Source organism: Aulonocara stuartgranti (genome assembly GCF_965226115.1).
Source record: "Aulonocara stuartgranti genome assembly, chromosome: 4".
NCBI lineage: Eukaryota > Metazoa > Chordata > Actinopteri > Cichliformes > Cichlidae > Aulonocara > Aulonocara stuartgranti.
In genome coordinates, this window is record NC_138942.1 from 7,886,830 (window position 1) to 7,905,901 (window position 19,072).

General features: G+C 40.8%; 1 protein-coding gene across 2 annotated transcripts; it reads right to left on the reverse strand.

Annotated features, from left to right (window-relative positions):
- Positions 1-1,276: 1,276 nt before the first annotated feature.
- znf652 (zinc finger protein 652) lies at positions 1,277-18,986 on the reverse strand. 2 transcript variants are annotated; one of them, XM_082529050.1, is made up of 6 exons: positions 18,615-18,986; positions 13,063-14,548; positions 9,934-10,081; positions 9,518-9,633; positions 6,809-6,953; positions 1,277-4,915 (listed from the first exon to the last, which is right to left on the reverse strand). In XM_082529050.1, the coding sequence occupies exons 2-6, from the start codon at positions 14,068-14,070 to the stop codon at positions 4,296-4,298; spliced, it is 2,037 nt and encodes a 678-aa protein (XP_082385176.1). In that variant the 5' UTR covers positions 14,071-14,548; positions 18,615-18,986; the 3' UTR covers positions 1,277-4,295. The 2 variants fall into 2 exon arrangements, with proteins under 2 accessions (XP_082385176.1, XP_082385177.1); XM_082529051.1 differs by lacking the exon at positions 18,615-18,986 and adding an exon at positions 15,053-15,130.
- Positions 18,987-19,072: the final 86 nt, after the last annotated feature.

The following is a 19,072-nucleotide window of genomic DNA, read 5'->3' on the forward strand; positions in this document are numbered from 1 at the left end:
GGCACAGGGAACGGGGGCAAAGTACCACATGCGAGACATTTGTGAGGATGACTGGAACGAAATCATTTCACATCTGAGAGCAGTGTTGTGTTTTCGTTTATTAACTACAGGGAAACATTAGCATCGCAGCAAGGGAGTTTGTGTTGCCTGCTTGTTTCTCCACGAGACAGCAGTCTAGATAAAACCCTGCAAGTATACTGATTAATGAACCGCACTGCAAGTTTCAGAGCGGTGCACACTTGCCTACAAAAACATGGCATGAAGCCCTCCTCTCTTTATCTGCCTGCTGACAGACGGAGGGGGGGCCTCCTCCCTCCTCAACACCGCAAGGCGTAATGACTAACAGCTGGGGAGGCCGACTATTTTGAAGCCCAAATGGGAATGGAGATGTACAGACGGTGTGTTATTATCTCCCCTGCTCATGTAGTGAGCCTTGGTACCTGACCACCCACTCACCAACAGTGAGTCACTCACACTTTTCTCTACCCATCAGCCCGCTCTGCTACCTTATAGGATTATGTGACTCATTGGTGCACCACTTAAAACCTCCTATGGTGATGGAGGATACACAGCATTTTAGGAGGTATTCTAGCAACAATAAATGCCTTAATGTGACATCAGTGGAGGTGCACGCTGTTAATGCATGAATAAACCTGGCTGAGATGCAACAAGAGATATCCAAGAAGTCGATTTTAAACACACTCTTGTAATCTATGTAAGTAGTTATATGGCCTCAAGGTGCATTTGCATATCTAAGAGGTACAATGTGGGTACTTGACTGTCAAGATCACTGCCCTCAAATACAATAAAGCCTGCTGTGACTTTAAAGTGAACAGGAAGTGCTCACAAAGAAGAGGATCTAAAACTTCTCTTGTCAAATAAATGCGCAGCAAAGCAAAGCTGTTGTTGAACCCTGAGGGTCATGTGTAGCCCGCAGCCATTGTTAGGTAACATGTTGTGCCAAGAACCCAGTGAACCTAAAAATAGTAGAGTAAGAGCCGCAGTGGCAGCAAGCTACACTTTTCAGGAAAGTAAGGTATGAAAGTTAAACAGACCTGCTGCATTTCATAACCATCTGCATCCAGCAAAGCAAAACAAACAAACTCAGATGTAATAATCATGGCTACTTGTTTTTACTTTTAAAGTTAGCAGTCAGTTAAATGTACATTATCAAAAAAGGCCCAACTTTCCCCCCCCCCCCCCCAACTTCTCCTCAATCCCCAGATAACATACAAAAAAAAAAAAAAAGAAAAAAAAGAGACGTCAAACCAGGACATAAAGCTGCACATTTTGTACCAGATACAATAATAAAATACGCAATGCTACATTAAGTGGTTAAAAATACAAAGGGGAAAAGTATATTGATTTTTTAAAACATCTTTAAAGAATATACAATGTTATTTTTCCTTAACTACCCAAGAAATTTAGTAGAAAGTGCATTCTATATAACAAAGAAAGGAGGAGGAGAATCATTCTGCAAACCGAGAAAACAAGACATGACACAGAAAAGGGGGAAAACTCCATGAACTGATAAAAACAAAGAAGTGCGTGGAGGGGCTAGTGTAAAGTCGCCAAAGCAGGAGGAACATCCCTTTCACGTTAAAGGGAGCCCATACTGGAGAAAACAAAAAGTGTATTTCAATGATTTGATTTGAGCAGACACTGAAAGAAAATGTTCTTTATTTTGCCATGGTCCAATTCACACTACCCACCTCCACCTGGGATTCTCCTCCTTTCCTTGCCTAAAAAACATCCACTCAAAGTAATCACCTCCATCTCCGCCCTTTCCCGTGCAGCCACAACGGCTCTCTGTTCCACAATGCATTGTCAGTCCCACCCCTCCCTCCCTTCCCTGCGCCTCACCCACGCAGCAGTAAAGTGCAGAGAATACACACAAGTGAAAAGGCTTTTTTTTAAAAAAAAAGAAAAAAAAAGACAAAAATCCATACTGCAAAATGCTGAATCACAGCAGTGAACCAGAGGGGACAGGATGAGAAGCAAATAATGCAGCAGTATTAAGACCCACAGAAATGGCAGGATAATTGCAGGTCTCAAATCCAAAAAGAGACTAAACAATGGAGCTTAACCACTTCAGACTGAACACCATTAGAATGACACAAAGAGGGTCGTGGTAGATTTACTGCTATTGTTCAGGTCAGGTATCCCAAAATAGGCGTACATTGGGGCACACTGTGTAAAAGCAGCTTTTGGTACAAGAGCACTGGGGACAATCAGACAGACACAGACTGCATGCACTCATACACACTTGCACACAGACACACTCTAAACACACGATCAGACTGGATGAAGGGGAAAACCAAGCAATCCCAAATTCATTCCAACGCAAGCCAACCTTTTTCTTCTTTTACACAAGTAACATTCACACTGTTGGCTATTACATTAATAAATGTAATTTCTTTAGCTGATTTGATCAAACATATGCTTATCTATACAAGAATTCCAAGTATTAGAAGTTGTATGACCACTGCTTCTTATCCTGTCATTTCCTATCATGTGCTAATAACAGTATATCTACATGACAGAAGCATTCATTAGCTTAAAACTGAGCAGAAGACATTAAAATTAAATAAAAAAACCCAAACAAAAATAAAAAAAAACATACATATGAGTTATCGGCCATCATTCTGCGTAGGCAACTTTCAGCAACTTTAGACATGCATTTGCCTGTGTGGATCAAAGTATGTCAGTACGATCAAAGTACAAAAGAAAATAAAAAAGTAACGCCACCCCACACCAAACCGTGGAATATAGGCTGAGAGGAATATGCATAATTTCCCATTAAGAACTTTGATGAGTAAAGGTCCCAGTTGTGTATACTGTGTGTGTGTCAATTGACCTTTAACATGATAACCCGTATCATCGACAGCAGCGAAGGGAGGTGGGATATATCCTGATGGGGCCACGTGGTTGGCCCCTCACAGTGGCAGTACTCGACAGTCATCCGTTATCTAAAAGCTTCTGTTGGCCAACAGTATTGAAAGCTGAGGCAGCACTGATTAAAGTAAATAAATCAGTGACCATGTGGTCTTTTGTGTGTATGCGTGTGCTTGAAAAAGTGTGAGGAATGAGTGTGTGCGCGCCTAGGCAATGTCCTGCATAACTAGAGTTGTCTTGATCGCAAAATATCTAGTCAAACCTTGGATGCGCAGTAGAAAAGCTCAACTGGCAAGACATGTTCTGTATGACACAATACAATGCTATTATGTAGTTCATACTTCTGAAAATTAAGAAAAAAGCAAAAACAAAAGAAATATTTCATGTACTGGAATGGAAAGCACCATTTTATCATGTAATGAATCTCAGACTAAGTCCAGATTCAATTAACCACTTACAAAGTTCCTCCCCCCTTCCTTACTGTAACCTATGGCACTGCATCTTGCACAACTTCTGTTGCCCCTCTGACAGAAAGGCCAGGACTTGACCTTAAGACAGAGAAAGGCTCAGGTAGAACCAGTTACAACATTCATTAAACGTTTCTGTGGGGCCCCAAGGCTCTGCAGTACAACTAGGAGGACAGGTGCAGTATTGCTATGGGGAGGACCTGCTCAGAAAGCTCAAGCCCTGACCAATGTGCAACCCTATGGTCAAGTTGACATAAGGAGAAATCAGTGACACTGATCTTTTGATCAGTGAAGCCCAGGTAATACATGAGACGACTTCCATCAGCAGCTTTTGATGAAAATAATGTACAGACTGAGAACTTGCACTAAAATTGTTTTCTGTAGAAGAAATTGTTGAAGAAAATATTTGTCAGTTGAGCAGGATATTAAAGTAGAGGTGTTACATGATGTGTACACTGAGGGTACATAAGTCTGTATCTTCAGAACACACAGGGGTGTGTAAAGTTTAGTTTGAGTTACATGAATCTGTTCGACAGGAGCACCTTTGCTTTATGTCCACACAGAAAGAGCTTCAACCACATTTTTCACGATCCATCTCATCCTTTTCTAATAGGAAAAAGATAAGTACTCATAACAGTTAGCACAACTGTGTAATGCATTGTGTTTTACTTGCACTATATACACAAATGTTTTAAACAAAAGCACGTAATTACAGTGCTGTTTATTGGACTCTGAGCACTTATAAAACACACATTTGATTTCAGTGCCTGAAGTCTCCTGTGTAGACACATACTGAGTAATGGTGCTGGTCACGCTACGCCTTCTCTGTAGACATGGCTTTGGGGGCCTTGAAACTAAAAAACTGAGGCAGGACTATGAGAAGACGTGGAACAAGGCGCGGTTTGGTGCTGGCCTACAGACCAGCAGCACAGTTCAGTGGTGCTGCGGGGCTCCGGGGCCCTTATCGGGAGGGGCCATGTGGTGCAGGTAGCTGCTGTCTTCGTGCCCACAGTGGTTTAGGGGCTCACTCTTAAAAAGAGCTGGAGGTGGGGGGAGGTGGGAGACAGGGGGCACTGCTAGGTGGTGGTGGGGGTGAGGTTGGGCATGTTGGGGTGTGCTTGAGAGGTGCTGCTGGGTTGATGAGGGGTGGGGATGATGGTGAGAGGGCGCTGAGTGGAGTGGCACATGGGAAAATGTGTGCCCCACAGTGCCTTGAGGAGGAATAGACCCTCCTGTTGGGTTGAGGCCCATGGTTGCTGAGGTGGTGGCCAGGGTGGCAGTTGAGGGCCCAGGGCCAGAGGTTGAGGAAGATGAGAAGGTGTTGGAAAAGATCCGGACAGGCACAGGTGGGCCGCTAGTCTGCAGAACGACGGGGCTGGTGACCCGGAAACACTTCTCTTTGTGTGCTTTGAGCATGTTGGAGAAGCGGAAGCGTTGGCCGCACACCTCGCAGGGATAGGGCTTCTCGCCTGTGTGGGTGCGGCGGTGGCGTTTCATGTTGGGTCGGCTGGTGAAGCTCTTCCCACAGATCTCACAAATGAAAGGCTTCTCCCCTGCATAGATTCATAAAAAAAACAACAACACTGAATGAGAAAAAAAAAAAAAAAGAACAGTTTTTAGCAATTAACAAGAAGAATGGAGCACAGGGGGAAAAAATGCATTACAATAAAATCATTCGGTGTCAAAAGTGAGGGTTAGAAAGTGTTAAATATTCAACAAAGTTAACTGTCCTCCCCCCTCCCCTTTAACCATTTCCCTCTGCAGAGAGCAACAGTTCTCTTTTAAATATGTAAATAAGTTTTTGCTGTCAACCCACCCACTCCGCAGGAAGCTATTACAATTCACACTTTGAGCAGAGGAGATGTGAAAGTGAACAACAGCAGCTCCTTTGGATTGTCGCTCTCATTAACCTCCCTCCATGGAGCCACTGAATGTGCCTGCTACCACCCACACAGCCATCTATTAACAGGCTGCTGAAGGGCTCTCTAAATGCCTTATTCTTGCATGTTATGTGTGAAGCTCCTCCACACTAAATGAATATCAAAAGGTGACAGTTAATGTGCTAGTCTTCTGTAACTGTTACCTTACATTCACTCATGAGAATTCACATGGAAAAAAAAATCTGTATGCAGTGAACCAAACTTTGGGTGTTGAAAGTGTATGCTTCCTATTACAGAGCATGACTGGGTGTGTCTCCTCCTGGATGAGGTTAAATTGGTTGGTAGCAGCAGGGAGAGGAGAGGGTAGCATAATTACACATCACAAATAGAACTGTGAGAGCCTATGGAGTGCAGTGTGTCCACCCACGACAGGCACGGCTGGTGAAAAACAGTGAAGGACATACAAGCATCACTGCTTAGCAGTGGTCTTAGAAATAGCAATGCAGCAGAGACAGAAAATCAAAGGGGTGTAATACAGCATGTGTTTGGGTAGTCATTATAAGCCACAGTATATGCAAGGCTCCTCTTTGATGTGAACATCCCTCTCATTAAAAATTCTGGGCAAAGTCTCCTGCTCTTACCACTATAATGTTCCTGTTGGCAACTCCCCATCTGATTCTTTTTTTAGGATGAGTATGGTGACTGGGTGGCTGGTAAAGCAGGCCAATGAAGGATGGTAAATGCTTGATAAACTTTAGATTTATAAAGTAAAATAAATCTATAGTCATTTGAGACTTTTGTTATATTTCAATAAGAGTACAAAGTGCTGTAACCGTCAAGCAAAGGACAAAAAAGATTTAGGAAACAACTGGTCTGTATGAAATGTAATTTTCCCCTCAACAGCTGGGCCAACTTGGTCTTTGTAATTTGCTTCTGCACGACTGCATTTAAATAGAAGCTGGGAGGAAACTATGCAAACATGGAAAACAAAAGGGCAAGACATTTGTCGACTAAAGTAGCAAGTATCTGCTGAGTAGTCATTTCTTTGTTTTAGTTGACTGCAGAAAAAGAAATGTAAATTAAAAAAAAAAGAAAAAAAAAGGGAGTTTTATTTTTATATAGATTATGATCAATGCCAAAAAAAAAAAAAAATACTGTTTACATATATCAGACTTGAGGGTTGTGTGTAACCAGTTAGTGACATTATTTACTGAAGAATCCACAGTGGAGACATTACATTATTTGAAACTGGAATCTCCTGCTGTGGAGAAACTACAACTAGGGTACTATATTTGAGTGCAGCCTCGTTCAGTTTCTACAAACAAAGTGATGAGTTTTCTATAAAGCTTCCTGATTTCATAGAAATGCCTCACCACTTAAAAAGGGCTCTGAAACTAGAATTGGTTTCCTGCATTTAAAAAGCAGGTTAATACTGACACTCATATTTTTGCAGAAAGTCCATAGGTTTCAGCCATATGGATTATCCCAAAGGACACTGGCCTGATTGGCATGTGTGATTTTCCCAGAACACTTATGGAACTTAAAAGACCCACACTTGTTTCTCACCTGTGTGTGTCTTCATGTGCTCATCAAAGTACTGTTTCATGTTGAAGTCTTTGCCACACCACTGGCACATGAACTGCTTGTGTCCGATGTGAATGCTCATGTGGGAGCGCAGCTGGTACTTGTATTGGAACCGTTCATCACAGTTCTACAGCAGAAACAACAGATGCGTTCAGATAACATGTCCACACACACACACACATACACACACACACACACACAGTCAGTACAACAGCATGCACACACACACAAAAAAAAAAAGCACACTTGCTGACACACAGTAATTGACAATCTGATTTAGATAAAACATTTATCATGCGCTACTCTTTCTGCATTTTCTAATGTGAAAATAGTTTAGAAGTGAAATGTTTATTTTGACAACCATAACCCAAGTAAATCAGTAAGGGTTTAAGACAGAACTGTAACATTGTTCAATCATAAAACAGCTTTTGATGTGACAAAAGCTGCTTCAGCTCTGACAATAAATCACTTATTGCTTTTGGCTGCTTCCTTGTTTTGTCCCAAATGATAATTTTGTGAAAATGTCAATGTTATTATTTAACATTTTCATAACTGTTGTTGTTGTTAAATATAACTGTTGTGTGGCATTATTTAGAGTTATATGTACACTGCTGTGTAGGGACTGCTTTATGACGCATCACGCTTAAGAAACGCAGTTAGTTCCACAATCCAGCACCACTGCTCAGGTTATTTTGGTGCATGGAGCAACACTGTATTTGCAATCTGTTTTCTTTCCTGGTCAGGGTTTTCTTGAAGTGAAGTATTCATAATCTTAATGTGGCACCACCTGACCAAATAAATGTCAGTAAGGGAAGAAAAGAAAGAAAAAGAAAAGCTGCTTCTATAAACAGCCTATATACTTATTAAGGATAAAGTTGAATATTTGATGACGACCTCAAACATCTGATTAGAGTAACTCCACCTCCATACATAGTTCTGGTTTGACCCCCATTTAAACAGTTGGGGAATGTAAAGGTCTTTGGCTGAAGTAAAACACTGTTTCAACTGTACCCAACCCAGCTGAACAGGGAAAACAAAACAAAGCAACGATCACGTCACACAACATAACAAAACGCTTCTCTCACAGACGTCACATGCATACATTGAACATTTATTCCTTCAGCTATTTAACGCTTCAGTTAATAGGTGAACTGTGTTCCTGTGTGGTTTTCTAATATTTGACATGGTCTGGCTTCAGCTCCTCTGTAGAACATTGTCCACTGAATGCAAAACACACAGTGCACAGTCAACATCTGGAAGACACTGACTATTTTAGGTTATTCACAAACCACAGGACACAGATGTCTCCCAGCTGAAACTTACTGGTGTAAGTCTGCTTTTACAGCACACAAAAAAAAATTCTGTCACTCCATTCAAGTGATCAAACTAGTTTAAAACATATAATTGAATTAAAATAAATAAAATCCACAGTAAAATTCACACCAAAAATAAATAAGAAGGGGGGTGGTGAAATTTAAATGTTTGCTTATATAAAAATTTCTCTTTTTTTTTTCTTTTTTTTTTTCTGGAAGTATATAAAAATTTCTAAAGCCACTGCACTTTCATCCTTATATAATTTTATTTGTTCAAGGGTATTTGAAGACAGTATGTAAATTAAACCACCACTATTATATGCCCTCCATGTTATGTAAATGATCTTTAACGCAAATATTTCAACTGCAACAAAACCCTGTGAAATTGTAAAAATAAAATGGCCTGTATTTGTATAGCGCTTTTCTAGTCCCTAATGACCCCAAAGCGCTTTACACAACCTGTCATCCACCCAGTCACACACACATTCACACACTGGTGATGGCAAGCTACATTGTAGCCACAGCCACCCTGGGGCGCACTGACAGAGGCGAGGCTGCCGGACACTGGCGCCACCGGGCCCTCTGACGCCACCAGTAGGCAACGGGTGAAGTGTCTTGCCCAAGGACACAACGACCGAGGAGCCGGGGCTCGAACCGGCAACCTTCCGATTACAAGGCGAACTCCCAACTCTTGAGCCATGATCGCCCCGATGTGATTTAAATTTTTTTTTTTTTCCCATAACAAGTAGGAACTCAAAGAAGGCCAACCAACGAAATCTGTGCCTAAGGTACATAAATCCTCTAGATACATGGATTAGCAATAATCTATTTCCTCTTAAGTTTTACCACAGTTTTAAACTTTAGTTGTGGTGGGGACTGGGACACAAAAGCACTGGATTAAGTGAATAAATAAGTCAATGAGCAAATAATACCCTTTAAGTTTTATGTGCTACAAATAAATAACTTAGAAATGCTGCATCTAAGTCTCTTATTATGCAGATGAACTGCTGGTCTACCATCTGCAGCCATACTCCTCTGAGGCCTCCATGAGTTTGCTATAGTGGCACATGAATCTGTTCTCCACCCTAAACAGGTTCTGGTTGCAACAGCCCTTCAGCTCACAGGATCTCCAGAGTGGGAGGACAACAGCCATAAGCTCTAGTCCACAACAGGAGACTGGAGGAAAACAGGAGATGGAAAAGCCCAGACCCTGAAGTTTATATATATAGGTCAAAGGATTGTCCACAAGTAAACTGACTGTGGATGCATTGTTCTCTCAAACAAACAAAAAATAATAACACCCAAATATACTTGGATGGTTTATGTAGGGGAAATACTGATTCGGTCACTGTTTGAAGTCTATTGTTAGACATCTTACCTCACAACGAAAGGGCTTCTCTCCAGAGTGCTGGAGTGAGTGAACTTTCAAAGACATACTGCGCTTAAATGACTTCCCACACGTTTCACAGGTGAATGGCATGTCCTTCGTATGAGCTGGATTTAAGAGAAAAAAATGCAAGTGACATGGCTAAATCATAACAAACTAATCAAATTAAAGTTTTAACTAAATTGGTATTGCTTGAATAAATGCTATGATGAGACATGATCATACAAAAGAATTTACATTTCACAATATTTAAAAAGAAAAGGCAGCATGTTGTCACTAAAGACACTATGCTGAGTATCTATAAGAAAAAAAAATGGATCTTGTACAGGTGAATATTATTTAATTGAAAGCCATGTGGTGTCTCACACTTCTAGATATCACAGTAACAGACAGCAGCCGCAACTTACCAACCATGTGCTTTCGGACGTGAGCCATAGTGTAGAATTTTTTCTCACAGATTTCACATGAGAACTTCTTTTCTGCATAGCCATGCACAATTTTGATGTGCTCATGCAATGACCAGAGCTTCTTAAAAGACTTGCTGCAGGAAACACACTGAAGAACAATAACAACAAAAATGTATAAAGAGAAGACAAAAAAAATATTAATTTTAAGCATTTTGTTTTGATCAGCCAGAATTCTTTTATTATACTCCAGCGCCCTCTGCTGGGCAAAAAAAGTCAGCAAGGGTTTATCTTGCTGAAATCCCTCTAAATCCTACCATCAAAGTAAAAACGGAAGCGGCCAAATCATCATAACTAAATCATTACTCTTGATTTAAAAAACAACAACAACAACAACAAAAAACTTCAATAGTAATACTTCCTTCTTAAATCATATCGAACATAATGCAACCCGATCAAAAGACCATTTTAATTTCAAAGTATAAATCAGTGGTACTTGGACAGTTGCAGACAAGTACTATACATTGATGTTTGGCCATGACCAAACATCAAACTGGGCGTTGCAGTAATTTCTGTCTAGCATGAGTTTTATGATTAGGCTGTTGTCTCCCTAAAATAAAATATCTTGCAGCGTGACAAGATAACAACCAGATGAACTGTGAAAAAGTATCCACACAAACAAAGTGGCCAAAAAAAAAAAAAAAAAATTAAAAAAAATACAGTTTCTTCCAGCTGCCTTTTAGCATGTGATTGCCAAGATATCATGTGAATCATTTCCAACAACGCGTTCCTTTTTTCCATGTTAACAAAAATCAATCAAATAATAAAATGAAACACTGTGGAACCAGTTGTGTGCACATACTCTTACATCTCACCCTGGAGCTCTTTCACAGCTGCCACCGGTACTGCTGGTAGCATCACAAGTGTGTTTATATACAGATGTTCGTGTTTTAACGTCAGCCTACTCAAAAAAGATCCACATTTTGCCATAGTACAAATGGTTGTATAGACATGTTTAAAAGATTCCTAATTTCCCTTTGTTTTATATTGTAATATAACTACTGTTCTCTCTGGTTATCAGAAAAGCTGACAGAAAACATGAAAGTGGAAAAACTGAACTTCATAATTCAGAGCCTTTTAAATTAGATTGTTAGTACACATGCACAGAAATTACTCATTTGAGAGTTGCTTCAAGGACAAAAAATAAGGGGGGAAAACAAACAAAAAAGAAACAGAAAAAAAGAAACAGTTGCACAATTACACATATTATATCTCCATGACGTGAGAACAGGTTTCTTTATACCCTGTAATTGTTTCAAACTGTTTCGGGTGGCTCAGAGGAAGCTGCTCAAATAACATTTTCTTTAAACTGCAGATGCAAATCAAGCAGAACAAACCAAGGGCTAAATAAAGCTGCTAAAAACAGCTGTATAACCCTTGGGGATTCAGATGCTGAGTCGCCTTTTTCAATTTTAGAGAAGTAAAACCACAATGCACCTTCTTTCACTGAAATATTTTTGATAATAGATGGCTGATCTAAATAACGTCAGTTTCAGATGTCCTGTATCTAAAATATTGCTTAAGCATTACCAGTAATGCACACATGACTTTTCAAACAAAATACAATTAGTATTTTTAGATTGCATATTTGACAGAAATCTTCTGTGCTATTTTACCACAAACCATGACGATGTTGTTATCAATAGCTTATGAAGTAAATTCAACACAAACTCCTACAGCTGTATTGTTGTGGTGGCTGAAAACAATATGGCCCTCAAAACATTCAAAGCACACCGCAGCTTAAGTTATGTTTCAGGAGATAAAATGCTATGGCATTTTTTGTGTGCTTTTACTTTCATGGTAATAACTTCTAATTACCATTGTCTAGGTAGAATTTTTATATAGCAGTCCATGACAACTTTAGACGTTTTTCAAAACTTAATGAATATCAAAAGAAGAAAGAAAGCTACAGAAATACTGCAGAATTTCAAGGTTAATATCATGGCTAATGTGACAAGTCGAACACTTCTGGAATTCAGGAATATCTAATTCAGCTAAATTAAATTTCTTGTTATATGTGCTTTTTACTGACCTTTCTGCATATTTCATAACTGATATCTGTTTTAATTAGTGAGTGATGAATGTTGTATAATGGCTGCATAAAATCACTAGCATGAAGCACCTTGAAAGCTGCATCCCCCGTGAAATGACTGTTGGCCACCTTAGTTATTAAAAAGCCACACTCTTCTCCTATGAGCTAACAGCTGAAAACCCACTTTCAGTTCTCAGCTGCCGCTACATTCAAACTGCCACATAAATGAGCTGAGAGAGCTCCGAATCTGCTGCTGCTAGCAAGTTACTGAAACTTTTAGCAATCACTGTTTTCTCTTTGAAAATTGAACTTTTTAAAGTGTCAAATGTTGCCTTTAGATTTTCTAACAAAATAAATGCCAACATCAACCAAGAGGGTATCATAGTCATCAGGTAACAAGTTTGGTCACATTAAAAAGTTTTAAACAAAGTGATTGCTTTCACATACCACAATAACTCACTTTAAAGCCAAGTCATTTTTTGGTCATTACTTCCACTAAATGATTTACAGTTAATTCTGTAAAAAAACATAACTACATATCATTTGCCTTTTTTTTTTTTTTTTTTCCTTTCTTGAACAAGCAGCCACCTTTAGTGGCAGAAAACTGCATCCTGACTTAATACTACAGTTACATTGGATGGGTGGATGGATGGATATATATATTTTTTTTCCCCTATTTTTTTTTTTTTTTTTTAAATACATGACTACAAATTCTAATCAGTTAAATATGACTGATTTCAGTTCAAATGTAATTTAGAAATAAACTGAAACCTGCCAGAAATATACTTAAATATATGCAGAAAAATACAATATTATAATTACTAATACATAAGAATTTGTGTCCGCAGGTGTCAAAGAGGAGCCTGGGGTTGGAGCATCAGATAAGGCTGTAGTACAGGTGCACAAGTCTCATGGCTTAGAGGAAAGTCTTGTTCTAATTTATCTAAACATCTTTATACGTAAGAATATATTAAACCTCTTTCTCCAGAATAACATTTACAAGAGTAACTACACAAATATCAGATAAAGGTTTGGATTACCTGAATGTTCTTCTCACAATCAGTCTGCTGGTGCAAGGCTAGCTCACTCTCCAAGACAAACTTCTTGCCGCACTTGTCACAGATCTGCATTCGTCTGTGTGTAACATTCATGTGCTTCTCCAGGTACCAGCGTGTGTTGAATACTCGAGGACATTTTTCACATGCCAGCATCTCCTTCTCCTCCACCTCTGCTTTCCCTCCTGATGGTACAGTAGGAGAAGAGGAGGGAGCTGACCTAGCTGACCTGCCTTTGCTCTTTGGAGGCTCTGTGCGTTTCCGTCGCCCTCTGGTGGTCATTCCAGCAGGGGTAGCACCCAGAGCTGTTCGCAGACTTTTCCTCCGTGGCTGGCTGGAAGCAGCTGCACTACTAGACCCTCGACGGGTTCTCTTTGACCGCGTTCTTTGACTTTCAACATCATCTTCCTCCTCATCTTCCTCCTCATCCTCCTCAGGGCTCTCATCTTCCTCCTCCTCCTCTTCTTCCTCCTCCTCTTCATCGTCGTCATCATCACTTCCAGCTCTTTCAGAGTCATCTACTGTGGTTCCAGTTTTATTGTCCCCTTTGGATACATGAAGTGTCTGGTTGTTCAGGTTGACCTCCACAATGATTTGCTCACGCTTGAAACTCTCCTCACCATCCTCACCCTCTTCTTCCTCCTCATCTTCATCATCATCTTCAGTATCATCAGAGGATCCATCATTGCCTGCCTGGGACCCCTGTATCCCCACCTCCTGCCCAGCCCCCCCTTCTCTGAAATACTGCTGATGTTGGTGTTGACCAATGTTCTGATCTCCCATGGATGTCTTGGCTGCCATTTTATTGTCCACTAACACAGAATAAGGCTTGCCACCAACCTCCCTCTTATAAATCTTTCCTGTCAAGTCCAGGTCTGGGTTAGGAGAGTGAAAGTAGGACTGGGACACCGGTGCCCTGCGTCCTTCCTCCTGTGACATCCCGCCAAGACTAGGGATGGAAACCTCTTCCTTGAGGCTTTGACAGGATTTCATGAAGAGGGAGAAGGTATGGAGGGGGTACAGTTAGTAGGAGCACAGGGCAACGGAAAAGAGTAACAGCGGTGGTAACTAGGTAGACTAGCCTATCCTACAAGGAGAGGCAGGGGACACCACACTAATCCCCCACCCTCCTTCTACTGAAAAGACAGGAAGGAGGGGATGAGGTGAGAGACAGTCAACCGGATTCAAAGAGAGCATCCATGCTGTCCAAGCAAAGAACTGCAGCTGTATAGACATACAATCAGTTCCAACTTTTGTACCATGTGCTTAAGAATCAGAAAGCAAAACCAAAGTCTTAACGTTGATTCTCAACATTTAAAATTATCCCCTCCAGTTGTTGAGCTGCAGGCTGCTGCCCTGCAGAGCACCAGTCTTCAAACAGCAGAGCAGGTAAAGATGAGCTGAATACCAAAAACGGAAATGCTGTAAGGACCTCTGCGTCTTGCTTGAACAGCCATTTGTTGTGCATTACCTATGAGATAAGACAAAGAAACAGAATAATATAGATGAGAGTGTTCCGTGTGACCTGAAACTACAGCCATATTGTCAAGTTCTGAACAGTGAGTGCCACACTTGGCCACAAATGTTTCAGTGTTGTGTGTAGGAGTGGAAACCACAGCTTTCACACATGAATGCGAGTGAATTCAATTTCAACAAATGAGCAGTCTAAATATTTCTAAACCACAACTGAAACACCTCATTATAAAGCAGAGACAGTTTGCTTTATAGAGTGACACATCAACATTCATGCTTGCAATAAGGACATATTTAGATCAACTAAAGTGCAACAAGTCACAACTTCTTCTCAGTAGTGAAAATATGTAACATATCTTCTTAAAGACGATCTGATCGATGTCAATGCTAGAGCAGAAAACAGCCTGTTTGTTAAACAACATCGGTTGTCTATGCACAAACACAGATGCAATCACTGTAAACTACCAACAATCTGAAACTTAATAAATAAATTGGTACTCACTCAGTCCTAACTGTGTTCCAGTGGTGGTTAGAGACCATTTACAGAAATACTTCTCAGAAAGCAAAAGCCAGATTCAAGTTCTAAAGCACACTGATTAAACAACACAAGATCTTCTTCAACATCACACATGCACAAACCTCCCATTGACTGTTGGAGAGTATAGTGTAACCACAGCTTAGGAGCTTGTATTGCAAATACAACCACAGGAAACTGTATGTCAACCTTTCAGTGAAACCGAAGTAGTGCACTTCTTGTAACAAACAGTATTATCACTGTGCTCATGCAAGTAACAGCTCAAAAAACATTGAATCAAAGAGTAATGTATTACTTATGTATGATGTTGGCTTTGGTGTAAATGTAATCCTGGAACTGACCCTGGATGACAGGTTGCTGACCTCGAACAACCCTACACCCTACAAACCATTTTGAGTGTGCACCAGGGCGGTTTGCTCGCTAGAAAACCTCCCCCCATGCAATAAACAAAAATTACATTTCCTTTCCAGGAGACAGCAAACATCCTCTCCTCAGAATCTTCACAAACATCTTATGCTTAAATTTCAAGAACTGACACACCACCGTCTACAAAGAAATCACAAACAGGCTAACAGGTACTTTCACATTCACACACACCCCCACTCCACCCATGAACTCTACTTTGTTCTGTTTAATTTAAAGTCACCATTAGAAAAGAGTTTCTGTAAATGCCAGAAAAAGGAGCATTACTGTGCAAACAATGGGAAATGCAGCTGAAACGATGGGTCACACTTTGTAATTAAGGCATAAGCCTAATTATTTTACCGTGATCAAATATTAATCATAATGAGTTCTCTGAGGCTTAACCAGATCATTATTTGTCAGTTAAACTGTTGGTGTAATTTGTGGTGTCTTACATTTACTACCACTGATTTAATCCTACCTGGCAACAGAAGCTGCACCTGCTGAAAATAATCTTGAATAAAACCAGATTAATTAAAAATAGGCTATGAAACTTTGGTGATCCAAACTTAATGTGAGCTAAAGCCATCTTATTTAACATTTTCTTTCTAATTCACTGGTCGTTTTCCCAAAGATTGTCTTTTCACCTCAAGACTTGGTGCGTATATCTGGTGAATTTGATCCTCTGTAGATAAGCATGTTGCAGTGAAGGCAGAGATAAGATGAACTAAAGCAATTTTTTAAGCCAGAGATTAATCAGTTGGTTCTACCTCATTTTGCATGCAAAAAAGTAAGCCATTTATGTAGACTTTGGGTATGCACATATAAGGCACACCTGCCTTCCTGTGTAGGCTGACTCTGATCCTTTCTGAGAATTGGACAGGAGCTCTGAGAGCATTAAGACCACAAGGGGAGGGCAAGCTCGGCACTGACAGAGCAACTTAACTCACATGGTAGTCCTAGACACAAAGCCTAATAGATTATCCTGTGTCTAGATGACAGAGCAATATAAACTGCAAGAGAACCCCCACGCCTAAACATGCAATTATGCTGGTTTACATTCTCGTTTGAAAAAAAGGCATGCTTGCACAACAACACAGCCAATTTATTACTATACCAATATAAAACTGATTAAAAAGATCATTTTTAAAATAAAAATAAAAAAGCACATAAACAGTGTGGTTATACAACCTTGTTGAGTATAACCCTTCTATTGCTTATCATTATCAACGATGAGTCATTTTGGGGTTTCACTCTCTGTGAAATAATGCAGTCCTTTGATGTGGGAATCAAGCAGAGCGCAGACTTCTCAATATCACGAGTAATTAGTTTACACATTCACCTTGTAGGATAGGGAGGTCAAACTTTTAGAAATGTAGATCGTTTTGCGACTGCCTATTGAAGCTTTAACAGCTTTCAAAGATGAACTTTGTACCCTGATGCAAAAAAAAAGAAAAAGAGCATCAATGAATGTCTGGATTACTGAAATGACCTGTCAGCCAGAGAATTACTAATGCTCAGCAAAAGTTGCAGAGAAATCAAAGTTTTTTTCAGCAATGGCCAATTCATAGCTGTCCTCAATCACGTTTCAGAGAAGCCAGAACTCATTTCATATGTAAGCCACAAAGCCAGTCACATACCGGATAGATGCTACTGTGGCTTAAGATATTTGTATGACACAGGATGGGAGTGTACCTGCAACGGCAGCATACAACACTTAAAACCCATCAGCATTAAATAGTACACATGCTGACAAGTACTTGGCTAAACTTTGACAGTTAAGCAGAGGAGACCTTTGAAGTCAAAATGTGTCACGTTTGCTTCGTACTATGCAGCAGTGCTACTCAAATCCATGCACCCTCTTGAGTCTAGACTTTAATGAGCTTTCCCTTTTGCAGCTTGTGGAGGACCTTGTGAAGGTTCACATTCTTGACTCTGTCCAAACTCATAAGACCTTAACCAGCTCACTGTGTGGTGCACTACAGGGGTGCTCCATGCCTCGGTAGGTATTTGGCCCTCAAACCCATAATCGAGGTCAGAGAGCAGTACCTAGGGTTTTTGATATAGCACATATCATTTGAGGCACTACACGAAGTGGTCAAGGAATATGTCAGCTCCCATCTCTTCCACACCAGCTTTTTAGGAGACACTGCTGAGCTGTTTACTTCTGGGATATCTCTATTATGGATAAGGAAAGAAAACATGGTAGCCTTTAGCACTTACTTTGACACTGATTTAGACTGTGAAAACACACCGAAACGTGACTATAATAAAAAAGGGCTTCATATGCATCAAAACGAAGTAAATCACATGCGCATATGAATTTGTTTTCGTCGGGTTGGATGCAGCGTATTCAGCTACAAGACTTGCTGTTAACGCTGCAGTGTGTTCGAAGCAAAGAAAGGGTTAAAACAAAAAGGCAACATTGTACAACAAACAGTAACGTTGTGCAGGCCAGGCCAACTTAGGCTACTTAGCTAGCTAGCAGTAGTCCATAGGTACTAACCTGCACACACATGACAAGCTAACTTGGCTACATTAGCTCAAGGTGCAGCCATTAGATGTTTTAGTGCAGTTAAGGTCACTTCATTTGGATAACAGTCATACTAATACACAAGAACTACAATCTAAAGGCTGGTGTTTGCAGACAGGCAGTAGCTTCCAACAAAAGAGTAGTTTCACTTTTTAAAAAAAAAAATCATAAACCGCCCAGGTTGGTGCTAGTTAGCTCAAAGCTAGCGTTAACGTCAATATTTAGCATTAACGATACATTTAATTTCGATGCTGCACCCCGAAGGGAAAGTCTGACAGTTTTTGGACCCTCGTGAAGCTAAACGAAAAGCTGATGTCATGCTTTGTCATCAGTGTTTCTCTCTTGCTGTGGTGCAGTATGAAAAATGCCGCTTTCTCAACAAAACCCAGACTGCTCTACTGGTAAACCCACTCAACTCGACACTGTCATAAAGTCAGCGCTAGCCGGGCTCGCAGACTGCTCTCACCGTAGCTTCGGCCCCGCACTACCGGCGAACCACGGCTGCCGTTTCCGACAGCTGTCATGCGTGTCACACATGTAAGTGCTTAAAATCAACTAAAACAGCGATATTTTGTTGTCGGTTTGCTGGCTTACCTCCGTCAGGGCGACCTTCTTCTTGCGTTCGTGCAATCAGAGTTGCACAGATTCAGGGTTGCACACGCATTTCTCCCTCCCTCTCTCTCGCTCTCTTTTCATTCACGGATATGCATTTAGACGGGCCATTGCCACTGGTCTTTGTGTGCAAAATGTGGGCGCTTATTTGTTTATGTCCGCTATAGACTGCGGAGATATCTGCGCACCGGTGTCCTCAACCCCGCTACGTGGCCCGGCCAAGCTCTCGCGTGTACTACCGTCGTCCCGCGCTCATCCCAGGCATCCAGGCCGCTGTCTGGATGGGCGCGCGGCAGCTTGTCTGGTCTGGATTCTTTTCGTCTCCCCTCCAAAGCAGACAGGGCACGGCGCGCGCGCACGTGCTGAGCTTAAATCCTTGATTGATGAAATCATAATGAGAAGACCCCGATGGCCGTTTAATCCTCCCAGAGGAAAAATTC